We start from the raw sequence: 19,112 nt of genomic DNA on the forward strand, positions 1-19,112 counted from the left end.
AGAAAGGCAAGATCCAGCCTCATCCACCAGAACACAGACACAAGTCCCCCCCCACCAGGAAGCCTACACAGCCCACTGAACCAACCTTACCCACTGGGAGCAGACACCAAAAACAACAGGAACTACGAACCTGCAACCTGCAAAAAGTAGACCCCAAACACAGTAACTTAAGCAAAATGATAAGACAGACAAATACACGGCAGATGAAGGAGCAAGGTAGAAAACGACCAGACCAAACAAATGAAGAGGAAATAGGCAGTCTACCTGAAAAAGAATGCACAGTAATGAGAGTAAAGATGATCCAAAATCTTGCAAATAGAATGGAGAAAATACAAGAAATGTTTAAAAAGGACCTGGAAGAACTAAAGAGCAAACAAACAATGATGAACAACACAATAAATGAAATTTTAAATTCTCTAGAAGGAATCAGTAGCAGAATAACTGAGGCAGAAGAACAGATAAGTGACCTGGAAGACAAAATAGTGGAAATAACTACCAAAAAGTAGAATAAAGAAAAAGAATGAAAAGAATTGAGGACAGTCTCAGAGACCTCTGGGACAACATTAAATGCACCAACATTCGAATTATAGGGGTCCCAGAAGAAGAAGAGAAAAGAAAGGGACTGAGAATATATTTGAAGAGACTATAGTTGTAAATTTCCCTAACATGGGAAAGGAAATAGTCAAGTCCAGGAAGTGCAGAGAGTCCCATACAGGATAAATCCAAGGAGAAACATGCCAAGACACATATTAATCAAACTATTAAAAATTAAATACAAAGAAAAAAAAAGCAGCAAAGGAGAAGCAACAAATAACATACAAGGGAATCCCGATAAGGTTAACAGCTGATCTTTCAGCAGGAACTCTACAAGCCAGAAGGTAGTGACAGGACATATTTAAAGTGATGAAAGGGAAAAATCTACAACGAAGATTATCCAGCAAGGATCTCATTCATAGTCGACGGAGAAATTAAAACCATTACAGACCAGCAAAAGCTAAGAGAGTTCAGCACCACCAAACCAGCTTTACAACAAATGCTAAAGGAGCTTCTCTAGGCAGTAAACACGAGAGAAGGAAAATACCCACAATACAAACCCAAAACAATTAAGAAAATGATAATAGGAACATAGATAACTATATTAAATGTAAATGTATTAAATGCTCAAACCAAAAGACATAGACTGGCTGAATGGATACAAAAACAAGACCCATATGTATGCTGTCTACAAGAAACCTACTTCAGACCTAGGGACACATACAGACTGAAAGGGGATGGAAAAAGATATTCCATGCAAATGGAAATCAAAAGAAAGCTGGAGTAGCAATTCTCATATCAGACAAAGTAGACTTTAAAATAAAGACTTACAAGAGACAAAGAAGGACACTACATAACGATCAAGGGATCAATCCAAGAAGAAGATATAACAATTGTAAATATTTATGCACCCAAAAGAGGAGCATCTCAATACATAAGGCAAATGCTAACAGCCATAAAAGGGGAAATCGACAGTAACACAATAAAAGTAGGAGACTTTAACACCCCACTTTCACCAATGGACAGGTCATCCAAAATGAAAATAAATAATGAAACCCAAGCCTTAAACGACACACTAGACCAGTAGGACTTAACTGATATTTATAGGACATTCCATCCAAAAACTACAGAATACACTTTCTTCTCAAGTGTTCATGGAACATTCTCCAGGATAGATCATATCTTGGGTCACAAATCAAGCCTTGGTAAATTTAAGAAAATTGAAATCGTATCAAGTATCTTTTATAACCACAACGCTTTGAAACTAGATATCAATTACAGGAAGAAAACTGTAAAACATACAAACACATGGAGGCTAAACAATATGCTACTAAATAACCAAGAGATCACTGAAGAAATCAAAGAGGAAATCAAAAAATACCTAGAAACAAATGACAGTGAAAACACAATGACCCAAAACCTATGGGATGCAGAAGAAGCAGTTTTAAGAGGGAAGTTTATAGCAATACAGTCCTATCTCAAGAAACAAGAAAAATCTCAAGTGAACAACCTAACCTTACACCTAAAGCAATCAGTGAAAGAAGAGCAAAAAAACCCCAAAGTTAGCAGAAGGAAAGAAATCATAAAGATCACATCAGAAATAAATAAAAAAGAAATGAAGGAAGCAGTAGCAAAGATCAATAAAACTAAAAGCTGGTTCTTTGAGAAGGTAAAGAAAATTGATAAACCATTAGCCAGACTCATCAAGAAAAAAGGAGAAGACTCAGATCAACAGAATTAGAAATGAAAAAGGAGAAGTAACAACTGACACTACAGAAATACAAAGATTCATGAGAGATTACTACAAGCAACTATATGCCAATAAAATGGACAACCTGGAAGAAATGGACAAATTCTTAAAATGCACAACTTGCCGAGACTGAACCAGGAAGAAATAGAAAATATAAACAGACCAATCACAAGCACTGAAATTGAAACTGTGATTAAAAATCTTCCAACAAACAGGGCTTCCCTGGTGGCACAGTGGTTGAGAGTCCGCCTGCCAATGCAGGGGACATGGGTTCGTGCCCTGGTCCGGGAAGATCCCACATGCCGTGGTGCGGCTGGGCCCATGGGCCGTGGCCACTGAGCCTGTGTGTCCGGAGCCTGTGCTCTGCAACAGGAGAGGCCAAAACAGTAAGAGGCCCGCGTACCGCAAAAAAAAAAAAAAAAAAAACTTCCAACAAACAAAAGCCCAGGACCAGATGGCTTCACAGACGAATTATATCAAACAGTTAGAGAAGAGCTAACACCTATCCTTCTCCAACCCTTCCAAAATATAGCAGAGGGAGGAACACTCCCAAACTCAATCTACGAGGCCACAATCACCCTGAGACCAAAAACAGAGAAAGATGGCACAAAAAAAGAAAACTACAGGCCAATATCACTGATGAACACAGATGCAAAAATTCTCAACAAAATACCAGCAAACAGAATCCAATAGCACATTAAAAGGATCATACACCATGATCAAGTGGGGTTTATACCAGGAATGCAAGGATTCTTCAATATACACAAATCAATCAATGTGATAAATCATAGTAACAAATTGAAGGAGAAAAACCATATGATCATCTCAATAGCTGCAGAAAAAGCTTTCGACAATGTTGAACACCCATTTATGATAAAAACTCCAGAAAGTAAGCATAGAGGGAACTTACCTCAACATAATCAAGGCTGTATATGACAAACCTACAGCCAACATTGTTCTCAGTGGTGAAAAACTGAAACCATTTCCTCTAAGATCAGGAACAACGCAAGGTTGCATACTCTCACCACTATTATTCATCATAGTTTTGGAAGTTTTAGCCACAACAATCAGAGAAGAATAAGAAATAAAAGGAATCCAAATCGGAAAAGAAGAAGTAAAGCTGTCACTGTTTGCAGATGACATGATACTATACATAGAGAATCCTAAAGATGCTACCAGAAAACTACTAGAGCTAATCAATGAATTTGGTAAAGTAGCAGGATACAAAATTAATGCACAGAAATCTCTTGCATTCCTATACACTAATGATGAAAAATCTGAAAGAGAAATTAAGGAAACACTCCCATTTACTGTTGCAACAAAAAGAAGAAAATACCTAGGAATAAACCTACCTAAGGAGACAAAAGACCTGTATGCAGAAAACTATAAGACACTGATGAAAGAAATTAAAGATGATACAAACAGCTGGAGAGGTATACTATGTTCTTAGAATGAAAGAATCAACATTGTGAAAATGACTCTACTACCCAAAGCAATCTACAGATTCAGTGCAATCCCTATCAAACTACCACTGGCATTTTTCACAGAACTAGAACAAAAAATTTCACAATTTGTATGGAAACACAAAAGACCCCGAATAGCCAAAGCAATCTTGAGAAAGAAAAACGGAGCTGGGGGAATCAGGCTCCCTGACTTCAGACTATACTACAAAGCTGCAGTAATGAAGACAGTATGGTACTGGCACAAAAACAGAAAGATAGATCAATGGAACAGGATAGAAAGCCCAGAAATAAAGCCATGCACATATGATCACCTTATCTTTGATAAAGGAGGCTAGACTATACAATGGAGAAAGACGGCCTCTTCAATAAGTGGTGCTGGGGAAACTGGACAGCTACATGTAAAAGAATGAAATTAGAATGCTCCCTAACACCATATACAAAAATAAACTCAAAATGGTTAAAGACCTAAATGTAAGGCCAGAGACTATAAAACTCTTTGGGGAAAACATAGGCAAAACACTCTATGACATCAATCACAGCAACTTCCTTTTTGACCCACCTCCTAGAGAAATGGAAATAAAAAATAAAAATAAACAAATGAGACCTAATGAAACTTAAAAGCTTTTGCACAGCAAAGGAAACCATGAAGAAGGTGAAAAGACAACCCTCAGAACGGGAGAAAACATTTGCAAATGAAGCACCTGGCAAAGGATTCATCTCCAACATATACAAGCAGTTCATGCAATTCAATATCAAAAAAAATAAACGAATCCAAAAATGGGCAGAAGACCTAAATAGACATTTCTCCAAAGAAGATATACAGATTGCCAACAAACACATGAAAGGATGCTCAATATCACTAATCATTAGAGAAATGCAAATCAAAACTACAATGAGGTATAACCTCACACTAGTCAGAATGGCCAAAATCAAAAAAATCTAGAAACAATAAATGCTGGAGAGGGTGTGGAGAAAAGGGAACCCTCTTGCACTGCTGGTGGAATTTAAAGTGATACAGCCGCTATGGAAAACAATATGGAGGTTCCTTGAAGTAGAACTACCATACGACCCAGCAATCCCAATACTGGGCACATACCCTGAGGAAACCATAGTTGAAAAAGAGTCATGTACCACAGTGTTCATTGCAGCTTTATTTACAATAGCCAGGACATGGAATCAACCTAAGTGTCCATCGACAGATGAATGGATAAAGAAGATGTGGCACATATATACAATGGAATATTACTCAGCCATAAAAAGAAATGAAACTGAGTCATTTGTAGTGAGGTGAATGGACATAGAGACTGTCATACAGAGTGAAGTAATTCAGAGAGAGAAAAAAAAATACCATATGCTAACACATATATATGTGGAATCCTAAAAAAAAAAACAAAACTGGTTCTGAAGAACCTAGGGGCATGACAGGAATAAAGACACAGATGTAGAGAATGGACATGAGGACATGGGGAGAGGGAAGGATAACCTGGGATGAAGTGAGAGAGTGTCACGGACATATATACACTACCAAATGTAAAATAGGTAGTGGGAAACAGCTGCATAGTCAGGGAGATCAGCTCAGTACTTTGTGTCCACCTAGAGGGGTGGGATAGGGAGGGTGGGAGGGAGATGCAAGAGGGAGGAGATATGGGGATATTTGTATATGTATAACTGATTCACTTTGTTTACAGCAGAAACTAACACACCACTGTAAAGCAATTATACTCCAATAGTGATGTTAAAAAAAAAAAGGAATTTACTACACAACTTTTTTACCCACGACCTTTGTTGTACATGTTGTAATAGATTGGTGGCTTATGTATAAATGCCATTAGCATGAGTCTCCTGGGTTTTCTACTCTTTTTTTCCGTTTTTCTTTTTTTTTTTTTTGCGGTACGTGGGTCTCTCACTGTTGTGGCCTCTCCCGTTGTGGAGCACAGGCTCCAGACGCACAGGCTCAGCAGCCATGGCTCACGGGCCCAGCTGCTCCGCGGCATGTGGGATCTTCCCGGACCGGGGCACAAACCCGCGTCCCCTGCATCGGCAGGCGGACTCTCATCCACTGCGCCACCAGGGAAGCTTTTTTTCCCCTTTTTTACCTCTTCTTTTTGTATATTAAATAGCTCTTCATTTTCTGACATAAAATTTTTTTGGCCAGACTCTTACTCCAATTTCTTTGTCTTTTTTCTCTTATAATTTGTTTGTATACATTTGTCTTAGAAATAATTTGAAAATTACCTCAAATTCTTAGGTTTGATTGTTTAAGAATGCAATTCCTTTTAATATGCTTTTGTGTGTGCATACTGCTAAACTGCTAGAATCTGATCTCTTTCTTTAAATGTTACTTCCCAATTTAAATCAACATTTCCAAAAGAAAAAAAAAGTTCCCAAATTGCCAGTATATAGGACAAAAGTGTTCTATGCTGAGATATTAAGCTAGGGATATTAGGTTAAAAAAAAAATAATGTTAGAAAGTTTAGTGGTAAAACATTTCATGCCTTGATAGAATACATTGAGTGGTGGTGTTTCTCAAATGCCTCTTTCTGTGTTGTTTATTTTTTAAGAAAGAAAACTGAAACTACTAAGAACATAATTTTCACTTATCTACCCTAGAGTATTATTTAATGTGAATCTCTTATAATCCTCTGTTCAAAATATTTTTTGTGGAATAACATTTTTATTATAAATGTAAGTTATATAATAGATCTAAACTTGAAGAGTAAAAATATTAAAAGAGGGCTTCCCTGGTGGCGCAGTGGTTGAGAGTCCGCCTGCCGATGCAGGGGACGTGGGTTCGTGCCCTGGTCCGGGAAGATCCCACATGCCGCGGAGCGGCTGGGCCCATGAGCCATGGCTGCTGAGCCTGCGCGTCTGGAGCCTGTGCTTCGCAACGGGAGAGGCCACAACAGTGAGAGGCCCGTGTACCGAAAAAAAAAAAAAATTAAAGGATATCACTGGAAAAAGCAAAAGGTAGAATATAATGATGGCTGTTTTAGTGATTGAACCAACTTCTGACATAATTTAATGCCTGAATAAGGAGAGGCGAGTACTTAACTATGCTAAGTTTCCTCTACATGCAAAGATATAAACTCATAGGTCTGGATATGAGAAAAAACCAAGACAGTACTTTAAAAAAAAAACAGCTTTACTGAAATATATTTCATACACCCTACAATTAACTCGTCTAAAGTTAAAGTGTATGATTCAGTGGTTTTTAGTATTCTCACAGAGTTATGCAACTATCACCACAGTCAGTTTTAGAACATTTTCCTCACCCCAAAAAGAAACCCTATATCCAACAGTAGTTACTTCCCATCTCCCCTTCTCCGTAGCCTCCAGCAATCACTAATCTACTTTCTGTCTCTATGGATTTGCCTATTCTGGACATTTCATATAAATGGAATCATGCAATATATGGTCTTTTGTGACTGGCTTCTTTCTAAGCCTAATGTTTTCAATATTGGTTCATTTTGTAGAATGTATTGGCATTTGCCTGATGACTAATGATGTTGAGCATCTTCTCATGGCTTATAAGCCACTTAGAATCAAGTCTCCAAGCAGGAAAGTGGTGGAGCTAGGACTTAAAACCAGGATTTACACCCAGGTTACTCTGAGTGAAGTGGACCAAGTGCGCGATTTTGAGACTGTGTACAAAACAGGGAGCAGATTGTTGGCATGTGGGTGACATGAAATGAGGTAAAGTCAGTGTAGTCATGCCAGATCTTTCTTTTGTCCAAGAAGCCTGGTATCTAGATTTTTATCTCTTACCTCTTGTTTTGAAATGTTGACAACTGCAACTAGTTCAGTTAAAAGCAACTAAGACAAAAATTATTCTATTTTTGTGCAAAGGGCTGGATCTATAACCTGACTTCACATTGTACCAAAAATCTAACAGAAATAGATAGTTAAAATGTGTTTCTTCCTTTAATAAAACTACAGTCAAATGTAATTCACAGTGATGTATAAATGTAAAAAAGAAAATTAATAAAAAGAATAATAAAACTTAAAAAAACAAAAGAAAAAAACAAAACAGGGTTTAAATGACTTACTGGCCATTTGTGTATCTTCTTTGGAGAAATATCTGTTCAGCTCCTTTTCCCATTTTTAATTCGGGTTATTTTTCTTTTGATTGTTGAGTTATGCAAATTCTATATATATTCTGGATCCAAGTCCCAAATCTTATGATTTGAAAAGATTTTCTCTCATTCTGTGGGTTGTTTTTTACTGGTGGTATCCCTTGAAACATGTTTGTGTATATTATAATGTATACAATGTATATTGTTATACGCCATGAAATTCTTGAGATAAAAATCATTGCTAATATTAAAAAAAAATTTATGGCCATACTTTCAAATATGTCATTTATATCCAAAATTTCTTTTTTAAATAATTTAAACATGTAAGTTACAAGTACATTTCATCTAAAAATATAGAAATATACAGGCAGTTCTTTTATGTAACAAATAAAAATTAATATTTAGTTTGAAAATACTGTTAAATTTTAACAGATATTTTAGCATTCCCATTAAAATTGAAAATGAAAATACAGATACTAGTAAATAACTTAAGATGTGTTTAAGTGTTTTAAAAAATTCTTAATGTGCCAACAACTATCAGAATTATTCAGTTTCCTTTAAAATTATATGGAGCATTGGGAAAGAATTCAGAATCTAAAAGTTGAACTACTTAATTTGAAATTGTCATGGGGATGTTGAATAGAGGAATTTTCAAAGTTATTTAACCTAGAATTTTTAACTCAGTTAAAGTTCACATAAAATAACATTATGAGCAGAATAATAAATTACAGAATGTAATATCAATATTTTGGGGTTTTTAATTACCATTAAATACTAAGTAACAGTAATTTAGAAAGAGTAAAAAACTGAGTCTTTAAACAAAGATCTGTACCATTATCTTTAATTCAGTTATGTTTACAAACATATTGTGCTGACTTACTGTGTTATATAACACTAAGTAATATCAGATGTCATTGTTGGCAACTGGAAGGGGCTTTGTCACATTGGTCTGTTAACAAATGAGAGAAATGATAAATGAGAGGAGCTGAAGATAGAAAAATGCTTATTACTTTACATGTTCTTTATATCCTTTACTAAGACAGTTTTGGGAAATCAAACACTAGGTTTCATACTTACAGTTAATAAGTGGGGTAGGAGGGTGGCAAAAATTGATCCATTTTGATTGCAGAAAACGGAGGCCACTTCTGATAGGAGCCAGAGGAACAGCATGTGGTACTGTGGCAGAGAGATTAGCCTCAAAGGCAGACAGATCTGCGTTTTCTGTTCTGGCTCTACTGCTTATTAACCATTTTACCTTGGGCCAGTTATATAATATTTTCTATTTTCTTATGTTTAAAAATGGAATAATAATTCCTATCCCATTAAATTGTTATAAAGCTTAAGTAAAAATTAGTGAAAGCATCTAACACTATAGTTTATACTCATTAAGTATCTCTCATACTACTCTTTAGTGATAGTGGGAAAAAACTTTTTTCCTTCTCTGAATTTTATTTTGGTGTTTTTAAGTCAGATAGAAGTGGAATTGCTGGGAATGCAGTCATGTTGTGGCTATTGCATAGCCAGCCTCATTGCTCCACTTATTTCATAGACCCAAACATTCATGTTGAGTGAATTTTATTTGTAAGGATGAAAGAGATACTATTTTAGGGAGAAAAATAATTTAAGAATTGTTATGATTATTTAGTACTGACCTTTCTATGGTATAAGGCAAATATTTGTACTAAAACCCATATTAGATACATTAAAAAATCACCTAATTTTTTAATATCAAGAAATCACTCTAAGAGTTAAAAATCTGGTATTTTGGTAAATTTTTTATTTTAACATGCTGCACAGTCCAAAAGAAACTGAGCAAATGAAGTTATTTTAAATCCTCATATGTATGATGGGGCTGTGTTAACTTACTGGAGAAACTAATGTACAAGATAGCCTCAGTCTTCAAGACTTGTAGTTAATTGAAGACCCTTATAGAACAAGATAAAAGATAAGTGAAATAGACAACAGTACAGATTGCCCAGTACTTGAAAACTTAATTTTCTTTACAATAAGTTTGTTTTAACTTTATAGTCCATGTATCATACTTATAGCATACTTAAAGCATAGAGGGCAATAGTGGATTTAGCCCAGAATGCCACTGATAACTAAGTAATTCCTTCAGTGTTATTGGTATAAGCTAAATAAAAGTAATAAAGGGAGATGGAAAAAAGATTATAGAAAAAAAGAGGAAAATGTAGGTTGGTGGGGACCGGGGACTGCAAGGAGAGAAAAGGAAAAGGGGCACTTGATGGGAAATGTAGCATATGCTTCAAGTGTCATTAGAGCCTTAGAAATCAGAGGTTGCATTAAAACCCATCTAATTGGAAAAATAAAGCACAAAATGATGTGGCATATAGTGATAGAACATTTAAAATATGGTTCCTGATTCATAAGCCACTAACAGTCATGACCTTCTGACTTTTAAACAAATACGGTATATGAATTTGTCCTTATGTTAAATCATCTTAGTAAAATAAAACAATACATTTTGGATTTTTGTTTTAGTGTCTTTGCAAGATATAACCATGAGAAAAGCTTTCCGAAGTTCTACAGTTCAAGATCAGCAGCTTTTCGACCGCAGGACTTTGCCTGTTCCATTACAGGAGACGTACGATGTTTGTGAACAGCCTCCACCTCTCAATATACTCACTCCTTACAGGTCAGTACAGCCTCTACCTCTCAGTATACTCACTCCTTACAGGTCAGTACGCTAATAAGTAAGAAGGCCGGTTATTTATTTCAGACTTCAAGTTCAGATATGTAGCAGTCTACCTTTAAATGCTAAATCCCCAAACATTTTTTATTTCACTGGTCTCCTGAGCAATGCAGAGAACCCTCCTTATCCACCACCTTTAGAAAACCTTTGCTTTATTCACTAGGTGAGTTCCCAAGGTTTGGGTATACAGAAAACAAGACTTACTCAAAGGAGTTGTTTTGACAAGTGTTTTTAAGAAAAGCCAATGGCAAACATGAATATGAAGAGACAAGGAGTTGTTATTGTCTTTTTAATTTAATTTCTAATTAGATGGAAAAGAAAAAATAAAAGAGTTCAAAATCCCACCACATTAATAAAATATTGTTTTTTTCTGGTTCTTGTCTACTCTTGATCTTTGCATTAAATATCTGTGTATTGGGGCTTCCCTGGTGGCGCAGTTGTTGAGAGTCCGCCTGCCAATGCAGGGGACTAAGGGTTCCTGCCCCGGTTCGGGAAGATCCCACATGCCGCGGAGCGGCTGCGCCCGTGAGCCATGGCCGCTGAGCCTGCGCGTCTGGAGCCTGTTGCTCCGCAACGGGAGAGGCCACAACAGCGGGAGGCCCGCGTACCGCAAAAAAAAAAAAAAAAAAAAAATCTGTGTATTGAATATGTAGTATCTGTTTTTAAATTTTTTTACCATTTAAAAAACTCTGGACTTATTCAGCCTTTCTTTGGAGTCTTTCACATGAATTGTTAAATGGGTGATTTAAGAGGCACAACACGTGTCCTGAATAAAATGGTATTTGGATAGTTATTTGAAACTATTTGTCAGTATGCAAGGCATTGATATAACTATTACTATTAGAATGACTATTTGATGATATTTTTTGGATTTGGTAAGATGATAAGTAAATTAGAGTATTGGCAGAAACCCTGTATAGTTTCTCTGTTCTGTTTCCTTTCAGGCTTTTCTCTTTGGCAGAATCATTTGTAATTACTGGAATTTCCCACAGGACTTATAGAAAATTTGGCATTCAGCAGAAGTTAGGGATGAAAATTGTCCAGTTGTACCTTTAAATTATTAATACCAACTCTGAAAAACTTCTGGTTTTCCAGAAGTTTCCTGTCTGATTTGTGAGAAATGTTCTATTGGTGCATATTCTCATTTATTTTGCCAATATTTTTACACATGCTATATTTTGTTAATGTAAGAGGAAACAATTTTAGTAAAATTACTTCTATTCCTATTGCCTCTCTAAGTCTTACCAATGTATATTTTAATTGATATTTTATACTTCAGAGATGATGGTAAAGAAGGTTTGAAGTTTTATACCAATCCTTCATATTTCTTTGATCTATGGAAAGAAAAAATGTTACAAGATACGGAGGATAAGAGGAAGGAAAAGAGGAAGCAGAAGGTATTTCAAAAAATTGAAGTTAGTTTTCATGTATTTGTGATTTGTTGCATATGTGGGACTTTATTAATTCTGTACTTTGACAGTCTTATTTTATTTGGTCCATATGGTCAAATACTGAAGTCTTTATAACCACACAGAAAGATCACAGTCTAATGGGGAGCAAATGAACAATTAGGTTATTATAATATGGTGTGATAAATGCCCACCTAACAGAGAGGTATGCATGGAGGGTTTGAGTAGCACAAAATAGCACCTGCTTTAGGGAGGACAGGGCTGATAAACACTTCAACAAAGCTTATAATGAATCTTGACGAACAAATAAGAATTAAGTGGTCCAGGGAAGAGAAAGGCATTCTGCTAAAGCAGAGCAAAGGAATATTGTACAGCTATTGGTAAAGTAGATTAAGTTAATATTTTTTTTACCACAGAGCATATCCTAAATGGAAAGCTTATAACAGTCTCACTAAATTCCTGTTACCTGTCTGCTGTATTATCATTTTCTACTTTCTAATAAAATTCACTTGGATCTGTTTTATTCCATGTTAATGATAACTAGAAATATAGAAGGAGGAAGCAAAGTTGGATTTAGGCAGAATTATGAAGGTGGCAAAGTTTGTCTTTATCATCCCTCTGTTTCTTCTATAGCTATCTCTGCTTTCCCTGCTCTTCCCCAAAATGCCTACATGTTATTATTTTCTGCACTAGACAGTGTACCAGTGTTCTAGCCAGAGTTTGCAGACTGGTGACTGGTAGCCCAGACTATGCTGGCAAGCAGTTTTGTTTGACAAACACAGTGGTTTTTAAATTTTTGAACTGGAATGCCTTAGATGGACATACCCGTCTAGTTCAGTGCAGGCCTCATCTTATATCTGACTCTTTTTATTCACGTATGTTACCTGCTTGGCCCCTTTGGTTTCTTTCTATACTTTTTCTCCCACAGTTGGAATCACTTTTTGTTTTTTTTTTCAAATACCCTATTTTCTGTTGAGTGACAGTTATTATGGTTTAATTGGGTAATTGGATTTTTTTCTAATGTATTGGCTAGCTAATTAGTCGTTTCTCAGATAATATAACCTTAGTAAATTTTCAGGTTTTGGCTAGAGGTAGGCAGTGCCATTAATTGTAGAAATTTCACTCATTATAGCAAAAACTAATAATGTGGGAGCAGAGTTGATGAATCTTTTTTCATCTGAAAGGACTTTCTGACCTCAAGTTTTATTATGTAGACATACTATTTTTATCTGATACATCAATTTCATTTAAAGGTTAAAAAAGCATTCGAAAGTGGGATTACAAACAAACTAGCTAAGATTTAACTCTGAATGCACAAATGAACTGTATCTGTGTTACTTTTACTATATTATGATGACATTGTCTTTTTCAATACTGATGTTAGAATTCTATTTTCATTGTTATAACCTCTTTTTAAAAACGTAGTACTTCAGCATTTGGCTTTGTTTCAATACATCTGTTATAGCAGAAAAATCTAGATCGTCCTCATGAACCAGAAAAAGTGCCAAGAGCACCTCATGACAGGCGGAGAGAATGGCAGAAGCTGGCCCAAGGTCCAGAGCTGGCTGAAGATGATGCTAATCTCTTACATAAGCATATTGAAGTTGCTAATGGCCCAGCCTCTCATTTTGAAACAAGGTTTATTTTCTTTTGTTTGTTTTTTTAAACAAAATTAATGGTAAAACACTGGCTTTATTTCTAATATCTATATGTCTAAGTCTTAGGTCCTGAACTGTTGAATTGACAGACCCTGTTCTATAAGTATTGAGTTGATTTTGAAACCCTGACCATTGTGAGCCTATTGAAGTCTGATCTTGGGCAGATCATTTTTGTATCCGGACTTCAGTTTTCTCATCTATAGAAAGAAGTGGTTGGAATAGATGATCTTTGATGTTTTAACTTTCATATGAGGTCTCAGCTCACTCTTAGTAGTTCAGGCAGAGTCTGTTAGAATTTCATAATAGAGTAATGGGGTCTGGATTTTTTTTTTGAAGTATTATTGATTCACTGCATATAAAATAGGAGTTGGAAGTGGGTTATATTTTGTTCCTTTTTCTTTCCCCTGACTTCCTTTCTATGCCACATCTTCCACCTCAGATATATCAGGACTTTCAAAACAAAATTACTCATCCCCTTTTGCAGAAATATGCAATAGGTCCTTTTCCTTTCTCAGTGGGCAGGGACCCTATCTAACTAATATGCAACCCTAACAAACATTATACTAGCATCTCTCTGTGAAGAGATTTGTGTACAGTTGATTATAGTTATTATTATATGTTTTATAGTTATTGATTTTTGAATGGAAAACAACTTAAGACTTTCTTTCGAATAATACATGTAAATTATTGGGTCATAAGTGTAAATTATTTTGGCCTATTTTAGGAGTAATATACATATAAGGTACTATCTATATGTAGTACTGAAAGAAAGAGACTGAAAGGATTGATTTTTTTAAAAATTAATAATCTGTAGACAGACATTTATTTCTAATCACTGTTAAGTGATTGAGGTATTGAGCTGACCCAGTTGTGTAAATATAATAATTTCTAACTTGCTTTGTACACATCTTTTAAATCCAGCTTTGTCTCCAGCATGCACTACAGTCAGTAAATATTTATGTCTTCACATGCTCAAGGTATCTAAAATTTTGCTTAAATCTGACTTAAGTCACATGTTATTATGTTACTCAGCTATTTTCTGAGTACCCTAGCACCTTTGAAAACAGCAAAAAGACAAAAACAATGTAGTTAGCCATGTCTGTGCTACTAGTATCACAGACCTATCTCCCTTGGGCACCAGATACTTGGAAGTCATTTAGGTTTAAAAGAACAGCAGGATATTCTGGTGGTAGAAAATTCCAGTTTTCATATTCTAGCTTGTTGTCATTGGCATCTTACTGTAAAGAAAAAAATTAAATAGAGGCAGATAGCTTTGAACACAATTGGCTGAAAGTTATTTTCTTTTCTTGTTTATCAGATTATGAAAGTAATACTTTTCACCCTTGTGAATTGAATTAGTATTATATTATAAAATAATAAAATAACTGAAGGTCATCATAATAACCTGAATCAGCAAGGAAAGGTTGCGTTGTGAGCAGCATTCTGTGTTTTAAAAGCAGGATGAATGTAATAAATTTCTGAAAGAAGTTTCTTAAAGTAGTTAAAATATTGGCATTCAAAGGATAAACCTTCAATATCTCATGTAGAACATTTTACTTCACCAATAATTCAAGAAAAATACACTGATACTGTATGTATTTTTTAGACCGCAGACATATGTGGATCATATGGATGGATCTTACTCGCTTTCTGCCTTGCCATTTAGTCAGATGAGTGAGCTTCTGACGAGAGCTGAGGAAAGGGTCTTAGTCAGACCACATGAACCACCTCCACCTCCACCAGTGCATGGAGCAGGAGATGCAAAACCCATACCCACCTGTATCAGGTATGTCAGAACAAGCACAAGATGTTTCATCTCAGATGTTGGTAACCTTTTTCTTTAAAGGCCCATATAATAAATGTTTTTGGCTTTAGGACATATGGCTTCTGTCACAACTACTCAACTCTGTCATTGTTGAATGAAAGCAGCCATGGACTATACATAAACAAATGAATATGTTTGTGTTTCAACAAAACTTTATTTACAAGAACAGGGATCGGGTCAGATTTGGCCCGTAATTTGCCAGCCTCTCATAAGAGCTGACACATTCTCTTGGGAAATTGTAGCTAATGATAACTTAAAGATTAAAGTGTGTTTCATTTTATTATAGCTTTGTTATCAAGCACATGATCTGCAATGTATTAATAAAAATTAAGAATTTTTGGTATGTGGTTAGGGACAAAGAAATGGGAACCAAAGACTTGATTATAAATGTTAATTTAATATTAGGGGAAATACTCTAGAATTTGAGAAAGAATAGGCAATTGCTCATAATAATCTTTTAGTAAAGCTTTTTGAAGTTTCATTTTGTCCACTGTTATCCACATTATAATTTTTTTTCATAGAGAAATAGAGATCAGCTTTACAATTTCCAGTTAAAAAGATCAATCTTATGTTACTGACTCATTTGATGTTCCATCCTCAGCAAGGAAGAGGGCCATAAATTTCCTTTTGTGGTTTGTAATTAGTTGTCATTGATTTAACTGAAATGACATATAATGAGTCTTAATAGCTTCAATACAAATACAGTATTGTTTTGGCCACAGGTATAGCAATACAAATGTTGTAATATGATAAATGTTGAGTCATTATGAAGACTCATATCACAGTGTAAAACTGAGCATTTTATCAAAGGAAGGATAAAATGCTCGAGTGGATATGAAAGTTGCATGAGAGGATGAGATCATTTAGAATATTATAAATCAAAGCACCATGTATTGATTTTCTTGTTAGTGTACTTTTAGTTCTCATTTCATTCTAAATATTGCTGAAGAATTTTTAATTTTTATAGGAACATGTTAATGCCTCTACCTTGATAGAATTACTGGTAGCCATTTATGTTTTGTGTGGTTAGTTTTTTCTCTTTAAGTAACTTGCTGGGATCTCTTTATCATTTCAGTTCTGCTACAGGTTTGATAGAAAATCGTCCTCAGTCACCAGCTACAGGCAGGACACCTGTGTTTGTGAGCGCCACCCCACCACCTCCTCCACCACCTCTTCCATCTGCCTTGTCAACTTCTTCATTAAGAGCTTCAATGACTTCGACTCCCCCCCCACCAGTACCTCCCCCACCTCCACCTCCAACCACTGCTTTGCAAGCTCCAGCAGTACCACCGCCTCCAGCTCCTCTTCAGATTGCCCCTGGAGTTCTTCACCCAGCTCCTCCTCCAATTGCACCTCCTCTAGTACAGCCCTCTCCACCGGTAGCTAGAGCTGCCCCAGTATGTGAGACTGTACCAGTTCACCCACTCCCACAAGGAGAAGTCCAGGGGCTGCCTCCGCCCCCACCACCGCCTCCTCTGCCTCCACCTGGCATTCGACCATCATCACCTGTCTCAGTTGCAGCTCTTGCTCATCCTCCCTCTGGGCTACATCCAACTCCATCTACTGCCCCAGGTCCCCATGTTCCATTAATGCCTCCATCTCCTCCATCACAAATTATACCTGCTTCTGAGCCAAAGCGTCATCCATCAACCCTACCTGTAATCAGTGATGCCAGAAGTGTACTTCTGGAAGCAATACGAAAAGGTAATTTTCTCAAGAGCCGTTAAAAGCATTGCAATGGTAGCATTAGAACCTTTCTAAATATTGGAGACAATAATGTTTTCTTCATTTATAAAAGTTTAGATGCTCATGTTTTTGTACAAGTGGTCTTTAGAAAGTAAAGCTATGTTCAATTTATATTTTAAGTCTTTTTCAAGAAAATATGTCACATTAATCATTTTATTTTCATACTTAGTAGGTATTCTTGAAATGTTTATTGAATGAATGAGAAATTAAAAGTATCAGACTTAAATGTTATAGAAAATTTAGTTAAAACCCTTTGTAAATATTATATTCAATATATATAACTCCTTTTAAAATGGTATTTTCTTCAGTGTTAAGGCTGTCCATTTGATATGTAAGTGACACTTGCTTTACCAATACCTTTAAAGGATTAAGGTTCCTACCTTAGTAACAAAGGAACAACCTGTCACATTCATTTATTTATTCAGCCAACGTTTCCTACTATATGCCAGGCAGTAACACTATAGAATGAATAATAGTGCCTTTCCCTCAAGTACTGGGGAGAACAAAGCCACAGAAAATATGCTCAGCGATGTTTAATTTATTTGACCGTAGAGGTAACAAACAAAAGAAATGTATCACCTGGTTAACTTTAGGAGGTGGTGAGTAGGGAAGCACAATAGACCATAATGGCTAAATAAAGTATAGGCATCCACTGGGGTATGTGGTAAGTTTCATCAAATCTTCAAATTCTTTTTAATAGATCTTGCTTTTTATTTTCCTGTTAGTATTTCTCATGTGTATTTGAATTTATTCAATTAATAATATCTAATAATATCTAGTATTTTGGTTTACAATGAATGGTTTGGATTTACTATATCAGGTATTCAGCTACGAAAAGTCGAAGAGCAGCGTGAACAGGAAGCTAAACACGAACGCATTGAAAATGATGTTGCCACCATCCTGTCCCGCCGTATTGCTGTGGAATACAGTGATTCAGAAGATGATTCAGAATTTGATGAAGTAGATTGGTTGGAGTAAGAAAAAATGCATTGATAAATATTACAAAACCGAATGCAAATGTCCTTTGTGGTGCTTGTTCTTTGAAAATGTTTGGTCATTCCAGTGTTTTGCTTTCTTTTCCTTAAGGTAAATAACCCTTTTCCTCCATAATTTTTGATTTCTAAGAAAAATATTAGCATACATTTCAAACTAAATGTTTTACAGTGGCTTATCTTTTTTTATTTTTCCCTGAAAAGGCATCATTTGGTCAAATAAACCACTAAGTATTAAGCATGGACAGCTGTTATTAGAGTAGCTGATTCAGTTTTTTGATATATCTTAATTGTGCACTTTGTGAATTTTAATTTAAAGAGAGCAACTGAGATTAAAAATCTTGAGGGCAGCTGTATCTGTTAATGAGCCTTATTCCATTTCCTGACGTTTTAAAAGAAGAAACACTACCTTTATATGAATACACTCAGAAAGTACATTTAGCTTGTAGTATTGAATTCTCTTAAAGGAATGCTTGAATTTTTAATTATTGTTTTATTGTTTTAAAATACTTGCCTTATTTGAATGTTTAGCAGTATCCCCTTCCTACTTATATATTGTGTGGTACAATTTTGCTTGCCTATAAGAGTTTAAAAATTTTCCATGTGAAATACTCTGACATAAACCATGTAACTTACATAACTGTTAAGAATAACAGTCTGATTTAATAAATGGTTCATTTTAAAGGTTCATGGGTGTTACCTCTTTGAATAAAACTTTCTGATAGTTTATCAAATAATATAAAGTAGGCTCTAAATAGTCAATGAAAAATTTAAAAACTACTTAAGCTCTATAATTTCCTCTTAATTGTACAGACTCATATTGTCTAGTGCATAAGGTAGCTTTTATGTCATTTTTTTCCTAAAGTCAAAAGTCAGTATTTTTCAACTCCTTATGCTCTTAAATTAAAATCTCAACTTGCTCTCTAATTTCAGCACATCTTGACTTCAG

The 19,112-nt window shown here is 35.5% G+C and overlaps 1 protein-coding gene across 1 annotated transcript in view; it reads left to right on the forward strand.

Moving 5' to 3' along the window:
- The window catches only part of WASF1 (WASP family member 1), an 88,404-nt gene extending 69,553 nt beyond the window's left edge, over positions 1-18,851 (forward strand). The window contains exons 4-9 of the mRNA XM_065889236.1: positions 10,323-10,476; positions 11,813-11,930; positions 13,408-13,580; positions 15,207-15,386; positions 16,501-17,129; positions 17,992-18,851. Of these exons, the coding sequence (XP_065745308.1) occupies positions 10,323-10,476; positions 11,813-11,930; positions 13,408-13,580; positions 15,207-15,386; positions 16,501-17,129; positions 17,992-18,149 (1,412 nt within the window). The 3' untranslated portion in view covers positions 18,150-18,851. The remainder of the gene's footprint in view (positions 1-10,322; positions 10,477-11,812; positions 11,931-13,407; positions 13,581-15,206; positions 15,387-16,500; positions 17,130-17,991) is intronic.
- The last annotated feature ends 261 nt before the right edge of the window (positions 18,852-19,112 follow it).

The sequence above is a fragment of the Phocoena phocoena genome, chromosome 12 (assembly GCF_963924675.1).
Source record: "Phocoena phocoena chromosome 12, mPhoPho1.1, whole genome shotgun sequence".
NCBI lineage: Eukaryota > Metazoa > Chordata > Mammalia > Artiodactyla > Phocoenidae > Phocoena > Phocoena phocoena.